This window comes from Apodemus sylvaticus, chromosome 9 (assembly GCF_947179515.1).
Source record: "Apodemus sylvaticus chromosome 9, mApoSyl1.1, whole genome shotgun sequence".
Lineage (NCBI taxonomy): Eukaryota > Metazoa > Chordata > Mammalia > Rodentia > Muridae > Apodemus > Apodemus sylvaticus.
In genome coordinates, this window is record NC_067480.1 from 81,211,433 (window position 1) to 81,225,163 (window position 13,731).

Genomic DNA, 13,731 nt, shown 5'->3' on the forward strand with positions numbered 1-13,731 from the left:
GACTTTGACTCCCCTAATGTTCTGTTCATGTAAGAAAGTGCTTACCCCTGAGGCTTCTGATAGTGCGGCTGGGTAGGCTAGAACTTGCCAACTCTATGATCCCCCTACTGCACTCTTCTGTGTGCTGAGATCCAGGTGCATGCCCATGGCCGTGCCCATGTCACTGTCATCTCTCTTGGTTGTAAAGTAATAATGTTGTCAGGTGCTTTGGTGCAAGATTGTAATCCCAGCAGTTTAAAGGGTCAAGAAAGGGGAATCAGTCTGGAGTTAACATCATCCTTGGTGAGACAACCTGGGCTACATGAGAGACATAGATTAGGATGTAACCCAGTGGTAGAGTACTAACTGCCCAGCATAACTTCTAAAAAGAGAAAAGTAATATGCCAGATGTGACCATGGTAATCCTAGAATTCTGGAGATGGTGGCAGGCAGTTCTGGAATTAAATTCCAGGTCAGCTTAGGTAATACAATGAGACCTCATCTCCAAAGACAGAAGCACTGTAGCAGAAACTCAGGTGTCTTAGACTCAGGCACCTTAGACGTCAGGTGGAGGATGGCTTGTGGACCAGTAGGGCAAAGGTAGCAGTCTCCCTTGTTTATTAAAGGGCAGAGTGCCTGTTGTAATGGCTATGGGATTAGTGCTACAAACAGTGCTGGGAAAGTAGCACTGTGCTACAAGATGACCCTGCTTTCCTCAGTGCTCATAGCTCCTAATAAAAGTTTTACCTACAGGCTTTTTAATAATTAAACCAATGGCATTCTCAGGATGGGGTTTCTCTCTGTCCTTGCTGTCCTGGAACTTGCTTTGTAGACCAGACTGGCCTTGAGTTTACAGAGATCCGTCTACCTCTGCTTCAAGTGATGGTATTAAAAGTGTATCTCTCTCTTTCTCTCTCTCTCTCTTTTTTTTTTTTTTTGATTTAGTTTTTTTTTGAGACAGGGTTTCTCTGTATAGCCCTGGCTGTCCTGGAACTCACTCTGTAGTTCAGGCTGGCCTCAAACTCAGAAATCTGCCTGCCTCTGACTCCCAGAGTGTTGGGATTACAGGCGTGCGCCGCCACTGCGCCCGGCAAAGTGTATCCTATGGTGGCACACACCTATAATTCTAACTAAAGAAGAAGGCTGAGGTAGGAGGACCACCGAGTTAAGGCTACATAGCCAAGACTGTGGAAAAGTACTAGAAATAGGGCTTGGGGGGATAGCTCAGTTGGTACCTACAATTCAGAAAGGCCTAGATTTGGCCTTAGTATATATGCCATGCCTGCAACCCCAACATTTGAGAGGTACAAAGGACCTGAGCTAAAGGTCATCCTTTATTACATAGCAAGCTTGAGTCCAGCCTCAGCTAGAGACTCTCATATCTCAAATGGTTCTGAAGGCCAAATGCTATGTAGACTTGGACCACATGTAGGCATGGACTCTCTCTTTTCCCTTTGTTAGCATCCTGGGGTTCCCATGAACTCAGGGATTTGTTGAAGATTCTCTGCATATATGTAATGTATATTTAAATACACATATATATTGTAAGAATAAATATTATACAGAAGAAGCAAGTGATACCTTCCATTAAACTATGAATAACTGGGGACGAAGTCATCTGTTTTCCTACTTCTAACAGACATTAGCCTTAGACCCTATTTAATATGGGAGAGTTAGAAAGCCTGGGAATAGAGCTCAGTCTGGTATCTGGCTAACACGTATAATGCCCTGGATCCCAAAATGTATGATAGTCTGACCACAGAAATGAGAAGGACTCAGGATTAGCTAAAGTGGCCCCCAATACCTCAAGAATCTAAGCTATAAGTGAAAAAAATGTGAGGACTGCATGACCATCCACCCACCTCTGGTACTCGGTAGAGAGGGTTCTGCCCACTGTTGCTATGTACAACAGAGCTGAGAAGGCCTTGTCACCTTATATTCTGCTCAAAGAATGATGCAAAACAAATCAGAACACACAACACAAATCCTATCGGGGAGAGGACAAGAATCAGAACACACACACACACACGGATCCTATGAAACAACACTGAACCCATGGGAGAGCAAAGATAAGAACGGCCAATGAGATGACAGATGACTTCTTCCCCAGTTATTCAGAGTTCAAATGGAAGGGGGTCACTTGCTTCTTTATTTTTTGGTGTCACTTGCTTTAATCCTGACAAGAATCTAGCCTTGGAGGTTGAACTTGTGTCTTAAGAATAAGCACAGAGTGTCCAATAAAACATTTTTATTCTGTACAATATATATGTGTATTTAAATATATATACATATATGCAGAGAATCTTCAACAAATCCCTGAGTTCATGGGAACCCAGGATGCTAACAAAGGGACAAGAGAGAGTCCATGCCTAGACTAGGAAATATGACATCTTCCCCTTTCCTCTTGGTTCCCAGCAACAGAGGGAAGGGGGTGGTCACTACAAATTACTCAAACAAGTAAAAGTTTTATGTTAAGAGCATGACTGGGGATAAGGACCCCAGATGCACAGACTGGGTCAGGTCCTGTGGCTACCATACTATATGATGTAGCATGGAAGCCAACAGATAACTGGAGGGAAAGAAACTGACATGCAGCTGGCCTTCGGGGTGCCAAGTCTCAGCCTGGCAGCCCCACGCCTAAGCCAGCACCACGAATAGCACCAAGTGGGGCCTCTGACAGGAGGGTCTGGGGGAGCGGCCCTTGAGAGAAGGAAATGAAGCAGGAATATGCATTGGGACTCAACACAGGATAGGAGCACAGTCTTTCACGGTCTCTGTGCCACTTCTTCAGTCCCTGGGTCCACCACATGGCTAGGAACACTGTCTTTTATCCATAGTCAGGTAGAGATAGGTAACTTACGTGGCCTTGAGAGGAGGTATAAAAAAAGAAGTGCTGTCAAGGGCCACCCCAGTTGTTGACAATTCCTGAAGTGCAGAGATCACACTGGTGAGTCAAGCCCAGTCCTGATGGTGGGCCGAGATGGCTCTGTTCTGTCTGCTCCCTCCGGTAGACAAGACCAGGCAGCTGCCAGGGTTAATGAACCACCCAGGGGGCACCCAGCTGTGAGCGGCCCTGAGTTGTCTTCTCCCTCAGGACTGCCCCTCCCTGGCCATACCAAAATTGACACCTCTCCAGAAATGTGGCAGGAAGCCAGTGGCAGCAGACACTCCTCTCCCTAGCCTATTAACACACAGAGCCGCCATCAGTGGGCAGCATGGCCGCAAGTCACCTTGTGTATTGTAGGAACAGCAGTAGAGCTGTCTGGAGGACTCAGAAGCCCATGCTGGCCTGGGCTTCTCCTGCTGTGATGGCTTGTACATCCGTGACATGACCGATGCCCTTGGTAACACCCTCCCGGAACAGCAGTTTGGCGCCCACCTTCAGGTATTCTGGATGTTTCAGGAAACGGAAACGTACCACTGCCTTCTCCCCTGTCCGCAGCTTGTCCTTCAGGAGAAAAGTGGTCACGGCCCTGGCCAGTGCCTCCCATCCCATTCTCTGTCAGCCTTGACTCTTGACCTGGGAGGCCCAGGAGGGCTGCTCCCCACCCTATCCAGGCTTGGCTCCCCCTATATGATCAGGGAGTCCCAGCCAGGTTTGAAGTCCTCCTGTATGGAGCCAAAATATGGACTTTCCCTGACAAAATGGACCACGACTGGGTCCCTCTCACCTTTGCGTGAATCTTTTCCACCACTGCTGTTTGACGTACGTTGCCCACATGGACTGTCACCTGGAAACCCCGCCGGAAAGTGGTGGCATGGAACAGTAGGACGATCTCGGCCTCGAACACTGAGCAGATGGTGGGATTCATCTCAGGGCTCACCATCACCATGCCCTGGGGAGGAATGGTCCAAGGTCCGCAAAGGGCAGACGGCATCAGACTCTTCCCAGCCACTCTGCACCCTTTAGAACTCCTGAATCCCCTTTTCTCCTACATAGCTCCTAAGAAAGGCCTCGAAGAGGAAGGCACCGGGGGAATTTAAGGACCTATTTTTGAGTATCCTACGTCCTTTCAGTAGTCTATATAGCCAGGCCTACACTCCTAAGTTAGAGACCATGTTTCCTTGAATTTCCGCATCTTGTGAGACAGATGCTTCTCACTCAGTAGCCAGTCTTCCAGACACACGTTCCCTCTCCAACACTTGTCCACCTCACCTTTCGAAGCAATGCACGGTCAAAGTCTCCAAGGGCTAGTGTAGCAGCCTGACCAGCTCGAAGAACACGACAGGCAGAGCGGTTGCGCTGGATGCTGCATACTCTCAGCTCCAAGAAACAGCCATCATCTGTTGGGCCTACCACCAGCTGGTCCCCCTCACGGCAGATCCCACTGCAGCCAGACAGCAGGTGGCAGTGTTAGCATAGCTCCCTCTGACTTCTTGGCCAAGGTCACACAAAAAACACTCCAGCCCTTCTGGTCTTATGTCCCTTGAATTAGGGCAAAGGAACCCTACATTCCAGTTAGGAAGTAGGGAGGTGACTGCCTTTCCCAGCCTGGCATTCAGATTCTGAAGGCCAGCAGTAATGGCTGGCAGAGGTATACCTGTAGCTCGGCCAACACCAGGTCCCTAAAGGAAGAGTTCTACCCTTAGGTTTTACCCTGTGGTTCATTAAGAGTTTCTTCCTTATTTCCCTGCTTTGAAATGTTAACTGAATGCAGGTTCTTCCTACAGCCCATAACACATATGTTCTAGGGGCCTGGAGATTCCCCTAAAGCAGCAGTACCCATTTCTCCCCTAGTAAGCCAGCTCTAAGTATGAAAGCTAATCTGCAGACAAGAACATCCTGTGCATGAGCACAGTTCAACCCCAGGGGCTCCTGCATGGAAGCGGTCTCCAGTAACAAGTGAGGCCTGAGCAGAGTGGGTAGCAACGAGGCAGTCACCTGGATAGTGTTCCTCCAACCACAGTCCCCACCTCTGGGACTGTGTAGATTTCATCCACCTAGAGCCAAAGAAAACTGTCAGTGTCCTGCTGCCAGGCTTGTAGGCCCAACCTTTGTAAATATGCTCAGGCCCTGTCAGACCGGGGCCTGCTCCTCACCCCACCCCACCCCCCACCCAGCCTTCTGTTTGTTGGACCAACCACCTGGAATTCTGTCAACTGCTGCATGAGCTCCTCCTGCTCTTTGCTGTTGGTGAGTGGTGGCAGGATATTCAGGAAGACTTTAAGAAGGTCCAGACTTTCTCCGGACACACTAGACAGTGTGAATATAGGGGTGACACTGTGGAGAGACAAATGCATAGATGAAGAGAGTCTTGACAGGAAGCAGTAGCCAGAGGCCCACCCATGAAAAAAGTGAGCAGAGCCCCTTTCTGACAGTGAGCAAGTCAGGGATATGGACAGCTAATGTCTCGAAGGTTCCAGACATCAACAAAGCTCCAGGTTAGCTCCTCCCACAATCCCAAACTGGAAAAAGCCAGAGAACTGAACTACAATAGCCCTGGCTCTAAAGCTGGGGCACTATGCTCCTGGACCCTGAGGCAGCCTTCCCTGTCCACCAAGGCTTTAGGGTGAGAGGCAGGCTCACTTGGGTGACTGGGCAAACTGCTGGGCAGCAGTGACAGCATCATCCTCAGAGGTGACCAGCATGGGGACCTTGTGGCAGCCAGGCTGCTTGAGGACCCGCTCCAGCTGGCGCACTGTCCTCTCCACTGTGGTCTTAGCACACAGGTCCACTTTACTGACCACGATGAAGAAGGGCACTTTCAGGGCCAAGGCCAGCCCCAGATGTTCCCGTGTGGTGCCAGCTGCCTCAGAGGAGGAGGCAGGGGCAGGAGATTTGGGAAGAAGGAAAAGGAAGAGTTGGTGCTGCTCCCGGCTCTGCGGGGGCTCAGGGTAGGAGAGAGTCAGCTCCTCCCTTTGCCCCGCCCCTCTGCTCAGTGTCTCGTACCGATTCCAGTGTTGGCACTGACGAGGAGCAGGGCACAGTCGGGGCAGTAGGAGGTGAGACCAAAGATGGTGGTGTGCAGGTACTTATGGTGGCCCGCCAGGTCGATGAAGGTGATCATCTTGGAGCTGCTCTCGCAGATCTCTTCTGCAGTCCGGGAGTCGCTGTAATTCACCACCTAGCCCGGAGCCAGGGCTCTCAGTGTCCCTGTGCACCTTCCCACCCCTTCAGGAGTCACCAGGTCCTCGTCTAGTCCCTGCCTCATAACCTTTAGCCCATTTTCTATTTCACTCTGTGGCTTCTCCCTTGGTTTTTTTAGAGGGAGAGAGGTGCTCCCAAGTGCCCTCGGACTTCTCCAAAAGGCCTCCACACCCTGCCCCAGCCTCTGTCCTTCGCCTCTGCCAGCCCGTCCTCAAGCGTCTGGCCCCACGGGGTCCCGCTGAGCCCATGCACCTCTCCCTTGCTGTTAAAGCCCAGGATCTCAAAGCTGATGCTGGAGGTTCGGCCAGACTGAATCTCATGCAGGTGGCGGAAAAGGTTGAGCCGGGCCCGGCCCCGCCCGTTGTCTAGCTCCCCTTGGGTCAGGACGCCAAGCAAGGTTGACTTCCCTGAATCCACATTCCCCAGGACGGCCACACGGAGATCTAGGAACTGGGAAGAGATTGGCAGAGGTGAGGTCTCCAACACCTCACAGCTCACTGACAGTTAAAGGTGCCAGTGCTCCCTGAAGAACACTCTCAGGACTCTCTGGTCAGTGAAAAGCCTAACACACAGAGCCTTCACTGGGAGCCAGGCCTGGGGCTCTTTCCAGGTACTCACCTGTTGGTTGTCAGGGACCTTTCGTACTAGCACCTCAGTGATCTTCCGGGGCATGTCACTGTCATAATCCACCTCTCGCTCCCGAAGAACAGTGATGTCTGCCCCAACCCTGTCACAGAAAAGACACAGCTGCCATATTTCACATAAACTTGCCCTAATCCAGCCTAGCTCCAGACCACAGGGCTCCTGACAATTTACTGCACTTCACACCACCTTGCAATCTACAGCCCCCCTGCTGCTGCCTCCACCTCTTTTGAAACAAGCATCTTCAATCAAGGGGAGTGGGGAGCCCAGGCACAGTGGAGAGCAGAGACTTGACTCATTTGGGCTCTTTGTCACGGGATCCCAACAGAAGGAGCCCCCACCCAACCCAAGTCCCTCTGGACCCCGCTGGCTGGGTGTGCATGGGTCCTCCCTAAAACTGGGGGAGGGGAGGAGGAAGCTTACTTTTCTGCCATCCGGTGCAGAGTCTTGAGGGAAGCCCGCATCTCCTCATCAGCCAGCCCCACCAGCAGCCCATTGTCCTCTACCCCGATCTGGTAGACAGCCTCACCGCGCCCTTCCTGGAGGCGCCACTTCATCTGCGTTACCAAATGCTCAAAGCGGTACTGAGACGGGTTCACCAGCTTCAGCTTAGGACAGAGGTGGGAACGTGAGACCAAGAAATCACTGTTGCTCCTCCCCAACCTCAAGTGTGCTCCCTTCCTGGCCCACTATAAAAACCAGCAACTTTGTTCACTTAAAACCCTTGCCCCCAGGGATGGAGATGAATACATAGTGCTCTGACAGAGAACCTAGTTTGATTCCCAGCACCCAGGTCAGACAGCTGACACCCTCCTCCTACAATGTCACTTTCAGGGAAGTCTGACCCGCTACTCTGGCTTCTGAGGGTGCCTGTAAAAAGAACATACTTAAATTTTTTTGCACGGCAGTGAGGGGCACACGCCTTTAATCCCAGCACTCGGGAGGCAGAGGCAGGTGGATCTCTTGAGTTTAAGGCCAGCCTGGTCTACAGAGTGAGTTCCAAGACAACCAAGACTACAGACAAAGCCAGTCCCAAAAACCCAGGAAAAAAAATTAAAAATCTTAGAAAAACAAAACAATCAAACCCTTCCCCAACCACACTAGCAGTAATTCTTTGCTGACACAGTGGCCTTAGAAAGCTCGCCATGATACCACAGCATAGAGCTGCATCATGACGTGGGAGGGATGTCAGAGAGATCACCTTCACCTCACTTCACTGACAAGGGCAACTCCATTCCCTTCTCCTCCCCAACGCAAGACTCACTTTATATTCGATGTTTCCATCTTCAGCCTGAAAAGAAACAGGAAGCAGTTACCATATCCTGTCTAGACCCCATCCCTTCCCCTCAATTCCCAATGACCTCAGGCATATAAAGCAGGAAGAAAGCCCAGGTGGCACCTGCCAGTGCTAGAATCTGCCAAGAGGCAGTAGAAGACAGATGCTAAGCTCCAGCATGGCCCCTGAGAACAGGCCTGTAAGCATACAGCAAACCACCTGTTTATCTGAGAACAGAATCTTAAATCTGCAGCATTGATGTTCCTAGACACAAGCTCACCTCTCTGCCCCCGCCCCCCGCAGCCCACAGCTGCAGCTTGGGCTGGGGTTTTTGGCTTTGGTTTCTTTTTCTGTGTTCAGATTGTTGGGGCCTTTCTTTTGACACTCATCTGGTAGGCACTACTTCCTTCTTGTCCCTCCCTCAGCTGATGCCATCAAGTGTAAGAGGCTACAGTGACTCTGGAACAGAGCCAAAGGATGAACTCAGCACTGGTCACTACAAACGCCCTGAGATAAGAGGCCCAGGTAAGAGAGGAGCAGAAGTACGAAGTTGGGACTTACCCAAGCAAACCAGGAAGTGCAAGGGACAGACTCCATAAAGTGAACTCACTGTAGCTTTTATGCCCTTTTCATGCCTCAGTGAGGCGAAAAGAAACCATCACATAACCTCTTCTAACAGCAGCCACCGTTGGGGCTGTGTGCCACCCTCCACCCCCTGGACAAAAGGTTGTAAGATTTACTTATACTGTCTGCCTGTGTTTCTGCACTCCTCCTCTCTGGCCATTTTATTTTTCTGCTTCCCTCTTTGTTATTATGCTGTCTTTAGAGAGGTGTCTCTATCCATAATGTCAACCACACCATGGAATGTGTAGGAACTCTTTTCCCATCAACAAAGAAACCTTTTTACTCTCTTGCTGGAGGTGAATAATTAGAATAGCTGACTATACAGATGGTTGAAAGATAATTTCAGCCAATGGTTCTCAAAGACCATTGTGGTTCTAGGACCACATCATTAGCTTGTAAGAAATGCCCAAATGATCAGGCCCATTCCTCACCTACCGAATCAGAATTCTATGAGCAGGAACGGCAACCTGTATCACTCTGGTACATAAAGCCGTAATCACCCACTGAAGCCCTTCCCACCTTAGGTTCACCCATCTTTGTTTTTCAAAACAAGGTTTCTCTGTGTAGCCCTGGCTGTCCTATAACTTGCTTTGTTGACCAGGGCTCCCTCTGCCTCTGCCTCCTAAGTGATGGGATTTTTTTTTTTTACATTATTTTTATTTTATGTACATTGGTGTTCTGTCTGCATGTATGTGTGTAAGGGTGTCAGATCTCCTGGAACTGGAATTGCAGGCCGTTGTGAGCAGCCATGTGGGTTCTGGGAATTGAACTGGGGTTCTTTCAAAGAACAGACAATGCTCTTAATCGCTGAGCCCACTACCGCCCGCCTGAGGAAGGAAAGTCGTCTTCTCTGCCTTAAGGACTCTCAGAGCGGGTTCATGGGGACTCTTCTCTGTGTCCACAGCTCCACAGGACAAGGAACAGGCAGAGGGCTATGTCTGACTGTTCTCTGGTTTTATATGTGTGGGTACTACAGGGTAGGGAAAGAACACAGTGCTCTTGTCCCAGCTCCTCCCCTTCTCCCTGTGGGTCAAGTTTAGAAAAGCGTTGGTTACTCTGCCTGCTCTTTCCCAGTACAGTGTTCCTTCCCCACTCCCTGCGTAAGGAGGGGTGCAGACATCCTCTGCTCTTCCCGAGGGGAAAGGATCCCCCTTTCCCACTAATCCAAAGGTTATGGAGGTGAAAGGGGCAGTCCCTCCCCAGGTCCTGACACTAAAAAGGATCGTCCAGTCCTGACGTTCCCGTTTTGTAAGGGTCCTGGAACAGGAGGAGGGGTTCTCTTCCCTAGTTCTTCCCCCCCTGGGGTCTTGACACCGGAAAGGGGGATTAATTGTCTCTCTCCCGCCTCCTTGGAGTCTCGGGAACCGGAAGGAGTAGTTCCCCACGGCTCCGTCACTTTTCAGGTGCTCACCTCTGGGGGCAGGTACGGAGGGTTGTTGGCTTTACCTCCTCTGTTCCTTCCGTTCTTCTTCTTCCCCTTTGGGCCCCCGCAACTGCTGCTACCGCCGGCCCCCCGAGCTTTGAGGTTTCCGCCCATGGCCGGGCCTCCTCCGGGCCGGCAGCAGCCGCCGAACAGCTCCGATACCCGCGAGTCCATCCGCCGCTGCCACCAACCCCCCGCCCGACCCCTCCCCCCCGCCACTGCCACCGCCCCTACTGCCACCGCCGCGTCGGGCCAGCCGGAGGAGAGCGGGGTGTGGCCCAGTGCAGGCCACGCCCCTGCCTTCCCGGTCCTCCTAGGCGCGTCAGAAAAAGCCGCAGGGCATCAAGGGATACCGAGTCCGCGGCTACGAGATTTAGTACTAAAGAATGCGAGTTTGAACTACAATTCCCAAGAGGCATCGCCATGCGAGCACCCCAGGTGGCTTCAGGGGCGTGGGCAGCAAGCGCGCCTTGAGTGCAAAGAGTAAAGGGAGTTGTAGTCTGCATCCAATTTCCCGTACTGCCCACGGCTTCTTTTCTAGGGGCAGTAGAAAAACCCTGTGGCCTGAGATTAGGGACAGTCACCGGAGGTGAAGGGCTTATATCAGAATTGAACTGGGTTTGACCTCTCGGCACTGATCTCAGACAACAAGTTAAAATTCGGGGCGGTTGGACCTGACAGCCTGCTGGCTCCACCTCTGCCTCAGTTTCTTCCCCGACGACTGTCATGCTGTCGAGTGAGTCAGGGCAAAAGCTAGGGCAGAGGCAGATGGTAGTTATAGCATAATTAGAGCTGTTATTGTGACGATGATTATGCCACCCTTGCACCACAGTCACTGCTTTATTACTTGGCTGGCACAATCCGGGGGTTGGTTTCAGCAGCCCCAGGCACCGCGGTGGCCAGACACGTGTCCAGAACCTATAAACCAGCCAGCTGCCTTAAGGCTTGGAAATGCCTACAGCAAGTATCTCTCCTCCCCTTTGTTTTGAAGCTTAGCCAATCCCGGAAAACAGAGTTAGGTTTAAAACTTGTCCGGAGGAGGGGCCTGGCCCCTCCTCAGGGCGGAGCTGGAGTTCCAGTTGCGTCAACCACCAGGGGGCGGGGAAAGTGTCCAGGAATAGAACTTGTCCTAGGGCGCCAGGGAATTGCTGATTTATCTTTCTAGCCAAGCTCCCTCTCCTGGCCTTTAGCACTCCCGAAGTGACATAAACCAGTATACAGGGCACCAAAGGCGCAGAGTGGAGAAGCAGAATTGCTGGACCCAGAGTCAGAACGCCAGGGTTCAAATCCCATCTCCGTGGCTATCCCATGACTCACAGTTTATCCATTCCCCTCTCTTCGCAAACAACCAGCTGTTCATACATAGCCAGGAAATAAAACAGCCTTTGCCTCCAGAATTTGAAAGTTTTCCCCGGTAAGGTGGGAGCACCAATAGCGTCTTACCTCTGGTGTACTCTGCAGGAGTTCAGACCTGGTTGAGTCCATAACTTCTGGACAGTTCCACAGCGAAGGAGTCGAGTCTATTGAGCATGCAGTTGCTGTCCACATTGGATAATTTCCACACCAGCTATATACCAAAAGAACCAAAACCTGAAAAGCCTTGCAGATCAGCCATTTCCCTGGGTCTCCCGTGAAGGAAAGCAGGTGTCTTTTCTGTAGGCTATCCTGTAGGCTAACTCTAGACCAGGATTACCAGGGGGGGGGAAATTTAGAGATGAATATTAGAGAACTCAGTAAGACATCTCAAAGGATGGGAATAGAAAGGAAGAGAAACCCCACCCACACCCACACCCACACCCACACATTATCACCACAAACAGCCCCGGGTCCTCTCACCAGCCAGAAACTACCACACTCAACTGATAACTATTTCTTAAATATGCACAGATCTTCCAGAAGTCAGCCTTCAACACACAATTCTATCCCACCCAATTCTCCCTAATGGATGCCTTCCCTTAAGAAGGGGGTGGGGCATGACATAACCCGTTCTTGAACAACCCAGCCTACCTACAGATAGCAGGGAGGGCTGGCAGAGGAGTGAGGCCACAGGATGCCTGCCCTGAGACCAGGTTCCCGGGGAATGGAGGTGGTATAGGTGACCAGTTTCCTTGACAGGTTGTTTACGAGGTGGCTGCCTATAGGATGTATGTAGTGTGTGCTTATATACACATCACATGCAAATATTTTTCCTGGCTTGTAATGACTCACGGGCTTTTACATCTAGTACCTCTGTATGAATATGCATTTTGTGACGTCACCTTTGTGTGCTCTGGCTTAGAGCAGCCTTTCCCTCTGCTTTCCTGGGTGCCTGTCGTCCTTAGCCAACTTCATTATGACCCATTTTTTTTGAGGAGATTTTGAGAATTTTTACGCTTGGAGCCAGAGAGATGGCTAAGTGGTTAAGAGATCTTGCTGCTCTTCCAGAGGATCAGAGTTCAGATCTCAGCGCCCACACTGAGTGACTTATCACTCCTTGTAATTCCAGCTCCAGGGAAACCGGCACTCTCTTTGCCCTCCAAGAACACCACACTTAGGTGCGCAATTCCAATTACAGATATACACATAGTTTATATATATATATTAAACTTCTCATGTAATCTGTGTGCCTGTGTGTACACTATGATATACATGTGGAGGTCAGAGGGCAACCTACAGAAATTTATCCCGACTTTAATTCAGGTCACCGAGCCAGGCAGTGGTGGCACACGCCTGTAATCCCAGCACTTAGGAGGCAGAGGCAGGCAGATTTCTGAGTTCGAGGCAAGCTTGGTCTACAGAGTGAGTTCCAGGACAGCCAGGGCTACACAGAGAAACTCTGTCTCGAAAAACCAAAGAAAGAAAGAAAGAAGGAAAGAAAGAAAGAAAGAAAGAAAGAAAGAAAGAAAGAAAGAAAGAAAGAAAGAAAGAAAGAATTCAGGTCACCGGTTTGGCAGCAAATGCCTTTACCCACTAAGCCATCTTCTTGGCCCTGATTTTGTTTGTTTTTATTTACACTAACAACTGAACCCAGAGCCTCCAGGCTTGACATGCACAGACTCTTCTGGGCTGTTCTAGCTTCCTGCAGTGATTTCAGGTGGGTTTTAGTTTTGTTTGTTAGGTTTTGTTTTTGTTTTCTCAAGACAGGATTTTTCTGTGTAGCCTAGGCTGTCTTGGAACTCACTTCGTAGACCAGGGTTGCCTTGAACTCAGAGATCCACCTGCTCCTGCATCCTGGATGTTGGGAGTACAGGCATGTGCCACCAGGTCCAGCTGATTTTCGGGTGTGTTTTACACTTACTTCAATCTACTTGAAACATGCCTTTTGGTAGTGTGTGATAAACACCAACTTTATTTTTTAAGATCTCCTCTCTTTGTGTTTCTCAAGCATCCTCTGTACACCTGTATCCCCAGCCCTGTTCTATACTTTTCATTTTGAGACAGTCTTGCTAAATAATTCATGTTGGCCTCGGACCACCTGCCTCAGTCTTCCAACAGGCCGTCACTGTCAGACCTGGGTTTGTCTTGTGTTATTTACTTGAAAAAGCTGCCACCGTCATATATTAAGATTTACATATATACCATCCTGTTCTGGATTTCTACCTTTTTGTTGTTGTTGTTGTTGGGTTTTGGTTTTTCGAGACAGAGTTTCTCCATATAGCCCTGACTGTCCGGGAACTCCTGTAGACCAGGCTAGTCTCCAACTCAGAGATCCTCCTGTCT

The 13,731-nt window shown here is 50.4% G+C and overlaps 1 protein-coding gene across 2 annotated transcripts; it reads right to left on the reverse strand.

The window, feature by feature from the left end:
• Positions 1 to 2,212: 2,212 nt before the first annotated feature.
• On the reverse strand, positions 2,213 to 11,772 carry Gtpbp2 (GTP binding protein 2). Of its 2 annotated transcripts, none has more exons than XM_052192121.1 (12): positions 11,476 to 11,772; positions 7,974 to 8,000; positions 7,133 to 7,317; positions 6,686 to 6,794; positions 6,320 to 6,517; positions 5,870 to 6,044; positions 5,507 to 5,726; positions 5,065 to 5,200; positions 4,862 to 4,920; positions 4,136 to 4,307; positions 3,651 to 3,815; positions 2,213 to 3,427 (listed from the first exon to the last, which is right to left on the reverse strand). In XM_052192121.1, exons 1-12 carry the CDS (start codon positions 11,578 to 11,580, stop codon positions 3,251 to 3,253), a joined length of 1,728 nt encoding a protein of 575 aa, XP_052048081.1. In that variant the 5' UTR covers positions 11,581 to 11,772; the 3' UTR covers positions 2,213 to 3,250. The 2 variants fall into 2 exon arrangements, with proteins under 2 accessions (XP_052048081.1, XP_052048079.1); XM_052192119.1 differs by lacking the exon at positions 11,476 to 11,772 and adding an exon at positions 10,021 to 10,235.
• Positions 11,773 to 13,731: the final 1,959 nt, after the last annotated feature.